The sequence below is a fragment of the Talaromyces proteolyticus genome (genome assembly GCF_021365285.1).
Source record: "Talaromyces proteolyticus strain PMI_201 chromosome Unknown BGW36scaffold_5, whole genome shotgun sequence".
Taxonomy (NCBI): Eukaryota; Fungi; Ascomycota; class Eurotiomycetes; order Eurotiales; family Trichocomaceae; genus Talaromyces; species Talaromyces proteolyticus.
The window spans coordinates 2,824,891-2,843,600 of record NW_025764281.1 but is presented as its reverse complement, the minus strand read 5'-3'; the positions used below and the strand labels follow the sequence as shown (position 1 = coordinate 2,843,600).

General features: G+C 36.2%; 3 protein-coding genes across 3 annotated transcripts; 1 reads left to right on the top strand and 2 right to left on the bottom strand.

Moving 5' to 3' along the window:
* Positions 1 to 2,584: 2,584 nt before the first annotated feature.
* On the bottom strand, positions 2,585 to 6,375 carry BGW36DRAFT_407108 (uncharacterized protein; the record flags this gene model as incomplete). The annotated part of the gene is made up of 2 exons (XM_046219028.1): positions 2,585 to 6,271; positions 6,331 to 6,375. 2 exons carry the CDS (start codon positions 6,373 to 6,375, stop codon positions 2,585 to 2,587), a joined length of 3,732 nt encoding a protein of 1,243 aa, XP_046073783.1.
* An 813-nt stretch (positions 6,376 to 7,188) lies between these two features.
* BGW36DRAFT_416614 (uncharacterized protein) lies at positions 7,189 to 9,653 on the bottom strand (the record flags this gene model as incomplete). Its single annotated transcript, XM_046219349.1, has 8 exons — positions 7,189 to 7,586; positions 7,757 to 7,877; positions 7,962 to 8,137; positions 8,252 to 8,299; positions 8,347 to 8,568; positions 8,677 to 9,183; positions 9,259 to 9,352; positions 9,472 to 9,653. 8 exons carry the CDS (start codon positions 9,651 to 9,653, stop codon positions 7,386 to 7,388), a joined length of 1,551 nt encoding a protein of 516 aa, XP_046073782.1. The 3' UTR covers positions 7,189 to 7,385.
* Positions 9,654 to 10,368: 715 nt separating this feature from the next.
* On the top strand, positions 10,369 to 12,508 carry BGW36DRAFT_377738 (C6 zinc finger domain protein). Its single transcript, XM_046216020.1, has one exon. It carries the CDS (start codon positions 10,403 to 10,405, stop codon positions 12,092 to 12,094), a length of 1,692 nt encoding a protein of 563 aa, XP_046073781.1. The 5' UTR covers positions 10,369 to 10,402; the 3' UTR covers positions 12,095 to 12,508.
* Positions 12,509 to 18,710: the final 6,202 nt, after the last annotated feature.

Sequence of the window (18,710 nt, the reverse complement as noted above, 5' to 3'; positions counted from 1 at the left end):
TATCTATAGTCTTCTTTAAAAATATATTCTTATACTCTTAAAGATATTTTAAGATCTTTTAATCTAATTTTACTACTAATTCTTAGTCTAAAAATTTATTAAATAATATTTTTATATAGTCCTTACTATTAATTTTAGCTATATATAACTATAGGTTTTTAATTTTAAAAATATTAAATAATATTCAATAAATTAAATATCTAATTAAAAGTTCTTTTATACTATAGCTATAATAAAAATCTTTATCTTTTTTAGGTTAATATAAGCCCTATATTTCTAAATTTAATTTTTCTAATCTATATCTAGATTAATAATCTGAAGTTATAATATATCTAAGATAATATTATATCTATCTATATTTATTATATTCAGTGAATATCTAGTAATTTTAAATAGTCCTTTAGTATCTATAATCTTAACATCTATATTATATTGGCCATAAAACTGGATCTAGTATCTATTAGTAGCCTTAATCCTTTAAAATATCTTATTTAAGTACATTCTAAACCTCTTTATAAAAATTTAATCTATAAAATTACTTTAAGTATTATTATTAATAAATATCTAGAGTAAAGAAGTTTTTAATATATTAAAAAACTTTATTATTATAATTAATAGTTATTCCTATTATAGATTCTTTTTTAATATAATATTAGATTTAATCTTTAATATAGTTATTATATTTAATAATTAAGGCTTTAGTTTTTTAATTTATCTATATCTCTTTAATCTACTTTGATCTTCAATTTAAAATAGTTGTTAATAAAGTACTTAGATTAACTATAATTAAAATAATTTTAATTATTTATATAATTTTTATTTTAGTTTTAGTTTATGTTAAATCTATAGGATTTTTTTTTAAAGATTCTGGATTCATTTGAGGCCTTTATTCCCTATACTCTGATTACTCTCTTAAGCTATTATTTTCTCTAGATCCTTTTATAAAATCTTTAAATTTTTATTATCTATTAGCTTTAATCTTTTAATATTTAGATATAATATCTTTTATTTTCTATAGAAATACTATTATTTCTTTGTAATATTTTAGCTTCTTTAGATATTTCTAAGCTTTTGTCTATATATTTCAAAAAATCTTAATACTTAATTATTTTATTTACTATTTCTTTATATATTAGAGGTCTATCTATTTCTTTAATATCTAAAGGAACTAGATAAATTTATATACAGATTATTCTTTTTATTATTTTATATTAATATATTGATATAGAGCATCAGTTCAAAAGAATTTAGGATTATTAAAGATTTAATAAAGATAACCCTTAAAGTTATTCTAGTTTATATTAACTATACCTCTATATTTCTTCTAGAATAAAAAGTATTATAGAAATTAGAGTTAATCTAAATTATCTAATACTTTATTAATTTTATATTCTAGATATATATTATATCATTCTAAATATCTTTTAAACTAGGATTTAACTCTCCTAATAAATATTTTATATTTATTATAATTTCTTTTATTATAAAGATAATCTAATTTAAATCTTAAAAAATATTTCTTTTTTAGTATTTTAATTTAGAGATACTTTTTCTTTATATTTATATCTTTAGAGATAGAATTTTAAATTTAATTTTAATTCTATAGTATATTTTATTTTAATTCTATTATTTAAATTTATTACTTTAGATATTTATTAATCATTTCTAACTTAGAAAGAGTTATAAAATTTAATTATTCTTTAATAAATTAGATATAAGTTTTACTTATAATTATCAGTTTAGAATTATATCTTTAATATTCTTTTTATAATATTTTTATAAGTTTATCAATATCTTTAGATTTATATTAAAATATTATCCCCTTTAATTTGCTTAGGAGTTACTTAGAGACAGTAGCTATTAGTATACTTCTAATAATAATCATTTCTAAATAATTGCTAATCTTCTATTCTAAGGTTTGGAATAATTAGAATATAAGATGGTTACTAGAAAGTAAACAAATATTGGGATTTATTGATCAAATGTAGAATTCTAATTAGATACAGACTGATTGCTGACCTACGGTATATATGGCCGTAGATGCAGATTATATAGTATCTCAGCTAGCTAGTGTCTTGATAGCAGCGCTGTGAGGTCCTCCGAAGGTGTCTCAGAGGCGCCGAAGGGTTATAGACCTCTTATAACATGTAGGGCCTCACAAAAACTAATTAGAAGCAGTAATATAAGAGATTAAGAATTTAGGCCCTTAATAGACCCCTAGAAGCTTTAATGGCACGTGACCTTCATAGCTTATAGCTGGGTAAGGCCGTAAAACTTGAATAAATAAATAAAATAAACAAATAATTATTAGTTATCTTTAAGAAAGTTCTATATATCACTGCTTAACACAGCCAGTGACAAATACAGTGGGTCCAAGTATGTGACAGTGGGGAGTATAAGTAAGAAATAAATGTCCCTACTCTAGTTTGCCTAGCACAGCGCTAACGTTTGTTAGCAAAATTAAATGCGCCTACTAGTACGGGCATTTTGCATTCATGATAGACTTGACACCTAGAATACTGTGTATAAATATAGGCTTGTTGTATGTTCTTAGTTAATTCTATTAGTCAAGTGTCGTCTTCGTTCAAAATACATCTCTGTGTTCACAGACCACAGTTCGTGCCGTAACCTCATCGCTATGTCGATTCGAGATACATTCCGAATCCAACGCAGTAAACCTGTTGTAGCGCTCCATGAAGGCGTTGTCCTGCTCTAGCTCCTGAAAAATATCCGTATCTGTTGGAAAAAACGCCTTTCTCAATGTGCTGATGCTAAGCTCATACATATATACGCAAATGATAATGAAAATCAAAGTCAACCACCACGTCGGATTTTGTCCGAAACCTGTAAAGAAGCTTCTTCGTACACGGTAAGCTGTCATGAGGGGATAGGCTGAAGCAAATATGAGATTCCAAAGGAAAGGCGCCCCGACACTCAAAAACATAGTGATGGCTGCTACAATCGACTTATTGTGCATCTCGAGTACTAGAAGCTTCAGACTGACAATAATGACGACCGCGACGAAGTTAAGATCACCCATCGAGAACAGGGTGTTATCTTTTGTAGTTTCTGCACACCCAAAGAGAATGAACATAGAGAAAAACACAATACACGATTCGGAGACCGCCATAGCAGTCCACCCGAGATAGATCCAAATGTTGAAGCCACCGTTTCTCTGGCCCATTGATATGTATAGCTCGGGCACAGCTAGAAGCGTGGAGGCTGCAAGATCTTTGTCGAAGACCCCAATGCACATGACGGATAGCGATGTGAAGAGGGTGTTGAACTGTGTCGCACTCAAAGGCTCATACAGACTCGTACCAGTATATCCAACCCACCGTTGGAAGAGAGATTGACTCAAATAGAATACGACCTCTTTCCATAGCGTGCCCAGAGTGTACTTGCATGTCCGGACATAATTCCACCTTCCGTGAACCAAAAGAAGCTTCGGCAGAAATCTGAATTGCGCAATGGAGTAATCGGAATTGCGGGCTGCCTGGAAACCCTCTTTTCCTGTAATACCAATGCCTACGTGAGCTTCTTGGATCATTGCTATGTCGTTTGCGCCGTCACCTACAGCCAAAGTAACTGCGTTGGGCATTCGAATTTTCATCCCGCGCACCACCTGCGCTTTTTGGCTGGGTTGAGTACGACAGCAGATAACAGAGTCCGCTAAAACCACCAAGTCAAAGAATCTTGCTTTTAGAGATCCAATGGATTCGTTGAAAATGGTTGTCAGAGTTTGACCGTCAATAACAACTACGCCGTGTTCAACTGATTTGAGAGACGAAATGTGGGACTCAACCACTTTCACCATATTGCCAGATTGATTGTCATCAGAGAGATCCAATATCGTGGAATTCTCTTTTATAAGACCACAAGAATGGCCGATGTTGACCGCAGTTTCTCGTTTATCGCCAGTCAGCATCCAAACTTTGATATTGGCACGGAGGAGCTTGTCGATTGAACCCAGCACACCGCACTGCAGCTTATCTTCAACGGCAGTTGCGCCAGCAAGCTCGAAGTTGACCTCAATGAGATCTGCCACCCTTTCTGTGATCTCTTCTTTCTCGTCAAGACTTGCGGCAGCTGCATCCCACTTCACTCTCCACTCTTCGTATTCTGCCTTGTCGAGAAAGCGATACGCATATAGAAGAGTGCGGAGGCTTTCGTTCGCAAATCTGGTGACGCTCGAAACACAATTCTCAAGATCAAATTGGCCATCTCCATCCGGTACTGCCGCTATATTACCACCTTGGTCGGCTTTCTCCCCTTGCCTTTGAGATCGAACACTGGTCTTCGTAGTGGATTTCGACAATCTCAGTCGCTCAATGACAACAGATTCGGCACCTTTGCAGATGATACATATTCTGCCATTGGGGAATCTCACGATAACTGACATACGTCTCCTATTATTCGAAAAGTCGATAACGTTCAGAACCTTGTAAGTCTCAGTTCTAATGGATGTATCTTTTGAGGTGGAGAGCGATAAAATAATGGTGTCGTGATCGCGGCTGCACATAAAAACTCCCATAGCCTGGGCGGCTCTGATCAATGCAAGCTCATCCGGAGATGATGACTGAAAGTCTATAGTAATGCCATCTTGTGAGATCCCTAGAACACAGCTATGACAAAGTGCCATACAAACCAACATCAACATCGCTTTTTGCCCAAATGCAGAGTTTGGCTTTTCTGACAAGTGTCTCATCAATTCTTTCGTGCTCCTCTCGGACCCTGATCGCTGTTCTGAAATGGGATTAAACAGTTTTGGCCGTTCCGCCGCTCGAGCGTGGTCTTGATCGAGATCTCCCGCATCTTCGTGAGCCCAAATGCCTCCAGCAACGTACATCTTCCGGAATTTCATCTCGTTGTCGGTCAGCGTTCCGGTCTTATCGGAAAAGATATGCGTAATCTGTCCTAGCTCCTCATTGATGGTTGACGTTCTGGCTTCGCAAGGCATGTTTGACGATTCATCGTACATGTCGAGGTCCGAGCTGAGGAAGAAGATCTGTGCAAGCTTGATCATTTCCATGCTGATGTATAACGAAAGGGGTACCATTGTAGCAAACATAATAAGGAAACCAAAAATCGACTCATGAGTTGGGACAGTCGCGCTAGAAAGATAAAATAGCTTGTTTTCGATGTCAGATTTCCAGGTTTGATATGCAAGGGTATTAAACAATGATACCCCAAGCACAAATAATGCCATAACAAAAACGATCTTGTTGACCATGAATTGTAGGCGGGGAGCTTTTATGTGAGCCTGTCCATCGCCATTCGCATTCAACCGTATCTTACATTCTTGTCCGGAATACACAACCATTGCGGTTGCTTCGGAGATGTTTCGCAGAACGCTGCCTCGATATACAACATTGTCATTGTTCAATGGCGAATCTTGGTCATTGACAGTTACCCTGCCTTTAAACCTGGAGAGGTCTGGATGTGGATCTTCGATGATGAACTTGACTGAACAGTTGACAAGTTTGGCAGGCGTAGCGCATGCCTCAGCTACGGCCTTGTCCACCCTCTTTATCTTGAGGCTAGTTTCCCCATCCAAAGCTATGGTCTCGACATGAGCGACATTGCTCCCTCCACAACTTGTTGAACTCAATAGCACAATATCTGCCGGCACTGCCTCGTCGCGCTGGAGCTTGATGATATCCCCAAATACCAGTGAACGCCATTGTGTCTTCCGCCAATTTAAGCTCCCAGATATTACTGGAGTCCTCTTGTCGAGTGACAGAACCACCTGGCGGTTCTCTTGGCTGTCCAATCGATGTCTTCTGTAATCATCAAATCCTTCCTTTGCCATAGAGATGCTAACAAAAATCATCAAGGGTATGATATTCGTCTTCTTTCCAACTGTACTGAGTCCGGGAATGACTTGCAAGAGCGCAAAACAAAGAAAGTAGAAATTTGCAAGCTTGGAAAATTGAGCGAAGAGTTGCCTAGGCAGAAACGTCAACGGGGTATATCTATTAGACCGTATCCAGTTCTTTACGAATGGTCTACCGGTCCGTTCATCAACCAGCGGCGTTGTTTGAAAGGCGTTGATTTCAACATGTCTAAAACCTTTAGTGCGAGCTTGCCCTCTTGAGTAGGATGATATCTTGACTTGTGCCCAGAATTTTCTTAGGGCCGAAATCGGATTCGAGCTGTTGGGTAGGTTTTGGACGTAAGAAAACAGTGCGCCCTGCTGAGCCTCATTCTGCAGTAAGGGTAGTTGAATATCCGATGAAGAGTCCGAGCTTCGACGAGAAACAGATGAGAGCTACAGCATTCAACTTCATTAGATTCGATCCTCGCCTATACAGTGCTCTGGATCCTTACCTGGATAGTGCTCCCTAACGGTAGAGAAATCAAAGAACTTGACATTATCTCTGAATTAGTTTTACCAACTGCAAATATTCACGGCTTTTGTTTGCTCTGAATCTAGACGTGAATCTGCGGCTGAGGCAGTATAATTCTCGGTCTTCACAGTGATGCACAGAAGCCAGAGCATCCAGTACCCTTTGCAACGAATCAATGGGAAAAGGAATCGTACAACAGGCAACAACATACAGAAGCTAGACTCAGATATAGTGGGTTAGCGCAATAACATGCTTGATTGATTGATTGACTGATTGATTGATTCATTTATTCACACATGCAAGCCCTATTGGCCGGCAGAGCCATCTAATTGGGCAGAGGCTGTCTGCCAATAGAAAAGAATCGGACACAGAGGTAACCCGCTGTCTGCTCCTCTGTAGTGAGCTCCGTGAAACCGTGGTAGCGCTAGGCCCAATATAGGATTTTTTTTGCGATATTCTTGCTGATCCCCGCTTAACCAATGATGAGGCCCCATCGCAAACCCTATACCTAATAGAGTTTAATACAGTGCTCCTCGAATTCTAACCGAATCTATTTATATCTACATGTTGAAAATGAAGCAACCTAACCGAGTTCAGATAAGCGCAAACCCTTTAGAAATTTAGATTATCGAAGATGACAAATACCGCTTTAGATCAATTTACCCCTGAAGACAAATTATCATGTAGATTTGCATATAAATTATACTAGATAGGCGAGTTGGGGTTAATGTTGAGCTTTGTGGCAGACTAGTGCCTTTATTAAGCAACTAGAAAAATAGAAACAAATTCAAGTTGATTAAAAATATAAGCCTAAGTTTCTTATAATTTCTTTATCTATATTATAATTTATCTTTACAGCCAAACAAATGACATTCACGCGTCATTTTGTGTCAATTATGTAGGTGTATTCGTTTCCGTGTCCGTCGTATATACCACGTTCACATCCAAATAGACTTATCCCCTTCCATCCCCATTGAGATCTCTCTGTCATTCCTATCAAGCTTAACTGGACACTACCTAAAAAGCATACCCATACTACTCCTGTGAGTGTTCCCGTTCAACGGCTGCAGCAGACGTAGAGGGGGTTGGTAAGGGAGTCCTTGGTGCAGCCCACGCCTTGAGTGAAATACAAAGCATTTCATACGCCATGACAAGTGCGCTGAAGCCCATCCCGATGGTGAAGACGAATATAGCGTTCAATTCGACGTATTCCATCGCTACGATGATGTCTTTTGTCTGTATTCATAAACTGCGTTAGCAAATCTGCACTTTTCACCTTCAACCCGCCTCTGCTTTCTTTCCCCCTCTTCTGGAAGGGTTAGAGGTTGGAGAGTTCAAGTGTTTAAAAATGGGGCTGATTGCATCTATGCATCTACAACATATGGAATGAAAAGGGATGGACATACACTTAGCATAAAAATCAACCCCCCTGCAATCAAACAAAAGCTAGCCACGAGCTCACTAGGTGGCCGATACGGCAGCAAACTCTCTGGCGGCCGCACACAAAGAACAAGGTATGTGACTATTCTTGCAATTGCAAAACCGCAGAGAAGCATACCCCATTGAGCATGCACCACGATCTAGACCATGCTTGCCTGATGGTGTGAGGACATCATTAAGCCGAGAAGCATGATTATCAAGAGGGGCATGGGGTTGAGCGAGATGCGCTGAGTTGGTGGTTGGGCGTAGGTTTGCGGGGAGTATTGTTGCGTCAGGACTGTTGGACTGTGGTATATTCCTGTGTTGATCCAGGTGTGGACTCCTTGTGATTCAATGAGCATGCCACACTGTCAAATTAACGCACTGTTAGTCCAATCTGTATTGTAGATCGGGAAGGAAGTGGTAACTGGTGACAGTGGTGTATGCAGTGAAGCAAAGAATAGAAGTAAATGGGCCCTTACAAGTCCACCGCCAAAGAACAAAATAGATATAGAGACATGTTCCAAATCCTACGCAACCACGTGTGTCCCCAAGCAGACAGATGCTCGAGTAAAACGTCAGTTACACCATACAAAAATATGACGAAGGACTCGGTGAACTCGCCCGAAGGAGCGTGTGCAGCCCATTCGCCGACCACGGAGCGCGACGGTTTGATGTTCCACGCCCAGCCAAAATCGGCGAAACTGCCCATCCACCGGCCGCAGGTTAAAATGCCATACCAGAAGAATATGCCACCTTTGATGAAATGTGCTAGGCCATTAAATACGTTGCTTCCGCGCTGGAAAACACATGCATATTAGTCATACCCCACGCAAACAGATAAAAAGCGGGGGAAAACGGAGTAAGCAATGTCATATAAGGGCAGGGCAGAAAAGGTGGTTAATACTATAATGCCACCATAAGTGACAGCACCCGTGGCAATAGCAATAAACCTAAACAGCATTATCATCCTCTCAATCACAACATAAATCACACCCAGTGCGCCCATCATACGTCGGGATATCAAACCCAGCACAAGAGCAGACAAGAAACTATCGACCCGCGCCAACCGCAGCAACTGGCCAAGACAACCATCGATAGGATCATCACCGATCTTCTCTGCGTAATCTTCATCGTCGTCATCCACATAAGGCGATAGTCGAAGGCCACCACTCTCGAGAAACGTCTGTCGACTGTGCAATGTTGACCACATAGGTTCAGTGCCCTGCCCACTATCACAGGACCAACAGTAAATTCGGCTAGAATCCTGATCGTCTGCAGGCTCAGACACAGCAACAGGCAAGAAAGCAGTATTTTCATACGCATTGCCAGAGTCGAGACTACGGGTGTTACTGGGTTTGTTACGGTCCGAGTACGTGAACAGCAAGCCCATGACGACTTCAGCACACATGGCCTATGTTCCGATCCAGCCAATGCTGTGGTGCATATTGTTCGGGTACAAATATAGCGTAGAAGCGTTGTAGATGACGCCTAGTAACAAGCCAAAGACGTTGATTACCAGGAAGAGAAATTGCACAAGGAGCGCTAGCCGCGAGCGGGTGATGCTATGCATGGCGCCTGTTCTAGTCAGTATACCTTTGATTCATATACGGACAAGTCTGAACAAGTTTACCCCGACAGGTAACATATTAGAGTAATACATATACGTGAAGATATCTGTGGTTTAATCAGGTGGTAGAACATGACAATGGGCAAAAAAAAGAACCACGCAATAACCTCCCGCGCAATATGGCCGAGATTGACACAGGTATGTTGACCATGTGCGAAGTAGCTCTCAGGCCAATCAGCCGCATCAATAGTGGCGCCTACGTCAGGGTTGTGTTCGAAGGAGTTGTTGTTTCCATGGTCCATATCCATATTCATGTCTCCGCGGCCATGGCTGATAGCTTTGTCGTCGCCGTGCGCTAGGGCTACTGTCGTCAGCGCAAGCAGCGGGAAGGCAGCCGCGCGGAGAAAGGCGGCCTGGCGCAGTACGGCGGAATGGAGGAGAGGGAATGCAAACAACCTTGGATGAGTTGAGAACAGTACCGTAGGATATAAGTATAATAAGGCAATCAGCTAGACGTGTAGGAGATGAATATAGAAAGAAGAGAGAAGAAGAGGAGGAAAATTGGGGGAAATTAATAATAAATACAGCTGAAGGCCAAAAAAATGATTTGACGGGATCCTTCAGCAATCACAGCTCTGACCATCTTACTTACAGTCAATTCATCTAATTCATTCCTGCTCTAGGGAACCGTCTTGGGACGTCTTGAGGCCACGCGTCAACATATCCAGATGATATGTCTCTTGATTAGAACTTTAACAGCTCATATTTAATTATATATATGAATTGAAAGCTAAATTATAATAGCTTGATAAGTAAATTCACCCATGGTTATGGGGTTGTAGATGTAAAATGTATGTAGATCGTATCGATCTAGACGCAGGCAGATTCGCTTAGGATTGGAGGCGCACTGCATTAGGCTCTATTGGGTATGGGGTTTGCGATGGGGCCTTATCATTGGCCTGTGGCTGCGCAGTGGAACCTGTACATAATCCAGCTCCCCCCAGTCAGCTCATGATTTCACCATCGCAAGTGAAGTATCCCTTTTGGCATCGCCGCTATCGCCATGGTTAACCGCGGACGCTCCAAAGGGTGCGTTACGTGCAAACAACGACGCGTCAAATGTGACCAAGCGAAACCCAAATGCCGGACATGCCATCGTCTAGGACTTCAATGTGAGGGCTACCAGACAAGATATAGCAACCTAAAGTTCAAAGACCAGAATTACAAGTTTTGCAACGAAAGCACTAGCTCCAGAGCCACTCGCGACAAGAATCAGGTGTCTAGTCCACGAGCGTTAGCCGAACCAGACACCTCAGTGTCTTTCTTTCTTCAGTACTACGCCGGCATGGGCCGGAGTTTGGGGTCCGCCCGCGGGTTTTTCGAGGTCCTCATCCCAGTGTATTGTTCTCAGACACAAGATTCGCCTCTCATATTGGCTGTGTCAGCCGTAGCTTCTAAAATACTGTCTCTATGGCGACATGATCGCTGCCAGGATTCACGAGAGAAATATACTCAGGCCGTCAAATGTCTTCGGAGTACGTTAAAGGATCACAATGAATGGGAGAAGCCGGCAACTATATCAGCTGTGTTGTCACTGCAGTTATATGAGAACATTGCCACTATCTTCGGCCTTCACTCTGGAACATCCATACACCACAATGGCGCATTGTCTTTGCTCCCATTTGCAAGTTCTGATAAAGCCGACTGCGTTACCCACATTCTTCTTCGGAGGTTTATTCTTCATTCCGAGATTTGCTCTGCGATGCGCCAAGAAAGGCCATTGCAAGATACTGCATACTCCTGGGTCAAGGGCAAGGATTTGATAGTATCCGCAGATAACCCAAGCTCTAGACTTGATGCCATAGGGGCTACTGTTGCCGAGTTACAAGCTAGTTATATGCAGTCCGCAACACGGCACGGTTCTATCACTTCTTCGCAGAAAGCTCCAAGAGATTGGCGGATCGAGGCAAAACGCCTAGACGACCGATTACTGGCCTGGTCAAGAAAGGTTCCAGACCATTGGCAGCCGCTGAAGCTCAGAAGTGGACAGGACGTCGATTCTTCAATCCCAACCTATCGATCCCTTTGCGAGGTCTATCCTACGTGCCAGATTGGAACGATTTGGAACCTATGGCGCGTTCAACGTCTCTTGCTTCTTAGGATCATCCTCAGCTCATATGCAATTCCAGATCCATGGAAATTCGATGATCGAGCCGATGAAGTATCTGCTAGTGATGAACATCTGGGAGAGTATGTTCATACTCTCCAGGAACTAGTGGATTCTGTGTGCCACAGCGTACCCTTTTATCTCGGTAATCGATCCAATCCTCTCAATCTTGCCGACTTTGGCGACACAGGAATATTACTTCCAAGCTCTCACTCCCTAGCCGTTGAGGATGAAGGAGTCTTTGACATGCAAGGTAAGAAGGGCCAAACATCAAGAGAAGATTACAGACGCCACATCATTGCTCAAGGGCCATGGCATATTATGAGCCCGCTGAGTCGCTTGTTGACGCTCTTCTCAGAAGGCCATGGTCAGTATTTGGCGAGCTTTCTCAGGCCGGGACAACATGAGTGGATCCGCGAACAATTCTTGCGTGTCACCCTTTTGCTTCGGATTCCACTACCAGGGACTAGTGGCATAAAGAGATTATATACCTTTGCAAAATCGCCCGGCCAAGAACCCACAGATTCAGAAATCGAGTATCTGGCGAAGGAAGTCCGAAAAGGTGCAATATTTATGAGTGGACCTTAGACTCGATAAGACCACTAGAACCCAACTTTTATATGCTCTATTTGCTTTACTTGGTATCTTCTCTCGCTATAATCCGATGTCCGGGTTGACGAAGACAGAATCACATCCTGCATTTCTTCTCCGCTCAATCCCTCTCTGTAGATGATTAAGCCATTTGATAATACTCTTGTCGGCCTCAAGCATCCAGCTAATCGACCAACTTTTTCATATGGTGTTCATGCTGATCTGACAATCGAGGCCTTAAGCTTGAGATGGACCTTTCAATATTCATCATTTTGGTGTCTTGTTATCGAGAAGACTAAGCTTATAGAATTATATTACAGACAAGAATTGAAGCTTTTGTGTGTAAGCAGATGTATCAAAAATTATGGAGGTGCAGGATGCAAACAATACAAACATAAAAATAACATTCAGAAGGTTTGAAGGTCCGAGAACTAAATACATAAAAACAATAGCAAATTTATACTCAAAACATGTGTAACTGTGCTCGCTGGATTATCTAAATATTTAATTCTATATTTTATTTATTTAAAATCTAAAATCTAAAACTTTTTATATTTTATATTTCTTTTAATTTTTTAACTGATTCTTGATTAATTTAATTATTATAAAGATATTAATAGTAACAATTTATTTATATAAAAGATTGAATAAATCTTATACCAGACTAATAAATCCAATTTATAAATAATTAAAATATTATCTATTTTTAAAGTCTATTTATAGATAGAATCTATCATTAATAAAGAGTACGAATAATCTAATTATATTATAAAGATAATTATTTATTATAAATTCTATTAGATATGATTAAATATATTAATTATCTTATAATTAATTCATAAAGCTTTATAAATAAACTTTTAAGATCTTATTTATGTGAGACGGTTAGGGTGTCATTTGGTTCGGTTCGGACCAAACCAAAACCGATCTGAAATCCAAATGGTCCAGTTCTAGTCCTATATATAGTGAACCGATGTGGTTTAATTAGGCTGTCATTTGGTTCGGTTCGAACCGAACCAAAACCGATCTGAAACCCGAATGGTCCGGTTCTGGTTCTATATACAGTGAACCGATGTGGTTCAGTTCATCAAGTCCAGGACCATATGGTTTTTTGGGGCCCATTTGGGTCTGATTCAGTTTGGATTTTCGGTTCAGTTTTATCTGAATATCTAAATACTAGTGGATTTCCATTAATAATACTAAAATATTTAAGATTAACCTTAATCCTTTATAATTATTATTAATTATATAATCATTTCTGAAGCAATTTTTTATAAATTGAATTCTTATTTTTTGAATTAGGACTTTATTTTAAATATTTTTATAAATATTATAATAAATTCTTAATATTTAAATTATAATCTAAGAATTATCCAAATAGTAATAATATCTTTTCTATTTTTTATTTATATTTTTTGAATTATATTATATAGAAGAAAATATATATATATATTTCTATATCTATTCTATAATATTCACTATTATCTATCTATTTTTTCAGTATATTTCAATAATTAGATAGAAAATTATAATTTAAATAATTAATTCTAATTTTTATATTATTTATCTACCTAATTCATTAAAATTTAGAGAGATTTTAATATATTTTTAGAGATAAAATCTAACTATAGTTAAAAATTCTTTAATATAGTTTAGTTATCTAAATGAAAATTAGACCAAACTTAGACTGATCTAACCATAATTAGTAATTCTTCTTTAGCATGGTTCGGTTTCAGTTTAGAGAGCTAGAACTATTCAGTTTTCGGTTCTGGTTCCAATATTAGGGACTAAACCGAACCAACCCACTTTTGGGTTTGGTTCAGAAACTCAGGACCAGAACCGAACCAAATGACAGCCTAGGTTTAATTCACCAAGTCCAGGACTATATGGTTTTTTAGGGCCTATTTAGGTCTGGTTTAGTTTGAGTTTTCGATTCAGTTTTATCTAAATATCTGAATACTAGTGGATTACTATTAATAATATTAATAAATTTAGAGTTAATTCTAATTCTTTATAATTTTTATTAATTAAATAATTATTTTTAAAGCAGCTTTTTATGAGTTAAATTCTTATTTTTTTGAATTAAAATTTTATTTTAGATATTTTTATAAATATTATAATAAATTCTTAATATCTAGATTATAATTTAGAAATTATCTAGATAATAATAATATCTTTTTTATTTTTTATTTATATTTTTTGAATTATATTGTATAGCTAATCTATTTATTAAAAAAATATATATATATATATTTCTATATCTATTCTATAATATTTATTATTATCTATTTAATTTTTAGTATATCTTAATAATTAGATAGAAAATTATAATTTAAATAATTAATTATAATTTTTATATTATTTATCTATCTAATTCACTAAAATTTAACTATAGTTAAAAATTCTTTTATATAGTTCGATTATCTAAATAAAAACTAGATTAGATTCGCATTAATCTAATCATAATTAGTAATTCTTTTTTAGCGTGATTTAGTTTCGGTTTAGAGAGCTAGAACCTGTCACAAGAGTAGGCTGTCATTTGGTTCGGTTCGAACCGAACCAAAACCGATCTGAAACCCGAATGGTCCGGTTCTGGTCCTATATACAGTGAACTGATGTGGTTCGGTTCACCAAGTCCAGGACCATATGGTTTTTTGGGGCCCATTTGGGTCTGGTTCAGTTTGGGTTTTCGGTTTGGTTTTATCTGAATATCTGAATACTAGTGGATTTCCATTAATAATACTAAAACATTTAAGGCTAACCCTAATTCTTTATAATTATTATTGATTATATAATCATTTCCGAAACAGCTTGTCATGAATTGAATTCTTATTTTTTAAATTAGGATTTTATTTTGAATATTTTTATAAATATTATAATAAATTCTTAATATTTAGATTATAATCTAAGAATTATCTGGATGGCGATAATATCTTTTCTATTTTTTATTTATATTTTTTAGATTATGTTGTACGGCCAATCTCTCTATTAGAGAAAAAAAATATATATTTCTATACCTAGGCTGTCATTTGGTTCGGTTCTGGTCCTGAGTTTCTGGACCAAACCCAAAAGTGGGTCGGTTCGGTTTGGTCCTTATTATTGGAACTAGAACCGAAAACCGAACGGTTCTAGCTCTTTGAACTGAAACCGAACCACGCTAAAGAAGAATTACTAATTATAATTAGATTGGTCTGAGTCTGATCCGGTTTTCATTCAGATAACCGAACCGTATAAAAGAATTTTTAACTATAGTTAGATTTTATTCTTAAAAATATATTAAAATCTCTCTAAATTTTAATGAATTAGATAGATAAATAATATAAAAATTAAAATTAATTATTTAAATTATAATTATTCATCTGATTATTGAGATAGGCTAAAAAATAGATAGGTAATGGTGAATACCATAGAACGGGTATAGAAATATATATATATATTTTCTCTGATAGATAGATCAGCCGTACAACATAATCCGAAAAATATAAATAAAAAGTAGAAAAGATATTATCGCCATCCGGATAATTCCTAGATTATAATCTAAATATTAAGAATTTATTATAATATTTATAAAAATATTCAAAACAAAGTCCTAATTCAAAAAATAAGAATTCAACTCATGAAAAGCTGCTTCAGAAATGATTATCTAATCAATAAAAACTATAAAGAATTAGGGTTAACCCTAAATTATTAGTATTATTAATGGTAATCCACTAGTATTCAGATATTCAGATAAAACCGAACCGAAAACCCAAACCGAACCAGACCCAAATAGGCCCCAAAAAACCATATGGTCCTGGACTTGGTGAACCGAACCACATCGGTTCACTGTATATAGGACCAGAACCAGACCATTCGGGTTTCAGATCGGTTTTGGTTCGGTCCGAACCGAACCAAATGACAGCCTATCTATACCCGTTCTATGGTATAATTGGTATTCATCATTACCTATCTATTTTTTGAGTATATTTCAATAATTAGATAAAAAATTATAATTTAAATAATTAATTCTAATTTTTATATTATTTATCTATTAAATTCACTAAAATTTAGAAAGATTTTAATATATTTTTAAGGATAAAATCTAACTATAGTTAAAAATTCTTTGATACGGTTCAATTATCTGAATGAAAACCGGATCAGACTCGCACCGATCTAACCATAATTAGTAATTCTTTTTTAGCATGGTTCGGTTTCGGTTTGGAGAGCCAGAACCGTTCGGTTTTCGGTTCTAGTTCCAATATTAAAGACCAAACCGAACCGACCCACTTTTGGGTTTGGTCCAGAAACTCAGGACCAGAACCGAACCAAATGACAGCCTACACAAGAGTCGATAAATCACAGCCAATGAATGTTATAGCGGACGCTATTACATAAGCATCCAATAAGATTGTATATATACACCATATATATGTCAAAACGTACTGTAAATAACCCTAAGAGATCGGAGAGAGTCACTCAGGATATTCTGCTAACGTAGTGAAGAAGCTTATAAGCAATGTTTTGAGAAGGCTATTTTATTATAAGATAAGAATAGTAAAGTAAGTCGTTATAATATTAATAGTAGTATGCTATTCAAGTATAAATATAAAATATGATCAACTAAATATATAGTGGTAAATGAGTGTCTATATATATTAAAGGATATTGAAGCACATGTTTTAATATCTAGAACTGCCTGCTTTTATACTTAGAATTGCTCGCTTCTATGTCTAGAAGTATTTACTTTGTTGAGTCACGTGCTGCGGCATATGCTGGAATAAGGTATCAATTCACAATGCCAAATATTATTGTACCAATAGTTGTGGTTAGGTGAAAGTATAGCCGCTTTTAGCCTTGCGTCTATAATACTTAATTATACTGTATAATAATTGTGCTCGCTGCTGCTCACTGAGCGGTCTCTACTTGGTGCCCGTTCTGTGCACATATTATATGTATATATAGTACCTATGTACTTTCTCATTGGCTGCTTATGTAATAGCGTCTGCTATAACATTCATTGGTCGTGGTTTATCGATTCTTGTGACAACGAGTTGTTGACAACTTTTGACAGAACCGTTCAGTTTTCAATTCTGGTTCCAATATTAAGAATCAAACCGAACCAATCCACTTTTGGGTTTGGTTCAGAAACTCAGGACCAGAACCGAACCAAATGACAGCCTATGTCAGAGTTCCAGAGTGAGAGATTAAAAATAGGAGTCTATTCATTAACAAGACGAACTCTAAAGAACTAAATCTAAGCAGGGGAAAGCTCAGGTTTATATCCCTGAGCTCCCAAACTAATTTATCTACATTTGGCAGGGCATGTCCTGCAGAACACCACAATCTGTATGGGGAGGTGGAAGATCTCCTGCAGAAATATATCTCTTGCCGGAATCGTCCTGCCAAACCCTAACACTGGGGACCCCTGGTGTAAGGGCTAGGGTTGGTAGAGTGTGAATATATTGATTCCTATGTCGAATGAGGCTTCACTAGTATGTGTTCTGTGTATGGGTAGTTATTTGCTATTCTCTTTTATTATGAGGATTTGGTTCAGTGTTTATAAGCGGTGTTTTTAGATATATAACTTATTAATGCCCACATTATATATATTATATAGAATTAATATTAATTTCTATATATTTAAATAGGGATATTATAGCTATCTTTCTTCTTTAAAGAGTATAGTCTTATATTCTACTTAATATCATTAGATAGGCCTCTTTAACTGTTATGGTCTATATAAATTATAGGTGTCAATTTAGTGTAATGATAGAGATATTTATATATAAAATAATATATTCTATAATATTGAATTCATTTCTTCTGATAATAAGAGGTATGATTTGATATATTTATATCTTATTAGATAGTATATAAATCTTATCTTTTTACTATTTTATAATTTTTCTTTCTTAATATGATTTTGAATCTTATATTCTTATCTTTTAGTCTCTTTAAGATTGTTACTGTCATTGTAAATGGATTTTTTTGATTTTTAATCTCTGAGTGGTTATTTATTATATTTTTTATATTTTCAATGTTATTTTTAGATAATATTTAGAGATATTAGTATTTTAAAGTATTTATAAATGGTTGTTATATGTTGTTTTATTTTTTTGATTATTCTTTATATTTCTATTATGTCTATTTTGCTTATTACTTAGGGTATTTAATATATTAATGCTTAGATTATTATTTTTTATATTTGAATGGATTCGAATGAGCTTTGGGGTGATATTTGGGAGTGTTTTGATTTTGGTATTAGTTTATGATATTTTGGAAGTTTTATTTGTTTTAATATTGGATTTATTTTTTGAATTTTTCTTTATAGTTTAGAATCTTTCTTTTGTGTTTTTGTTTCTTTTTGAAAGAGGTATTTGATTTTGAATGTTGAAATAAATTGATAATTTATAGGCTGTTATTTTTGGGTCTGAATTGATATTATGTATTGATTTAGAATATATTGTATATATTATTAAGTAAGCTTTTATAGCTGTTAATTATTAGTTTTGTTTTTCTGACTATTTTAATATATTGATGAATCCTAAGATTCTAATTTATATATTTATTTTTATTAATATATTGACTATTTTTATTCTTATGAATGAATCTTTAAAAGATATGAAGCTTTTGT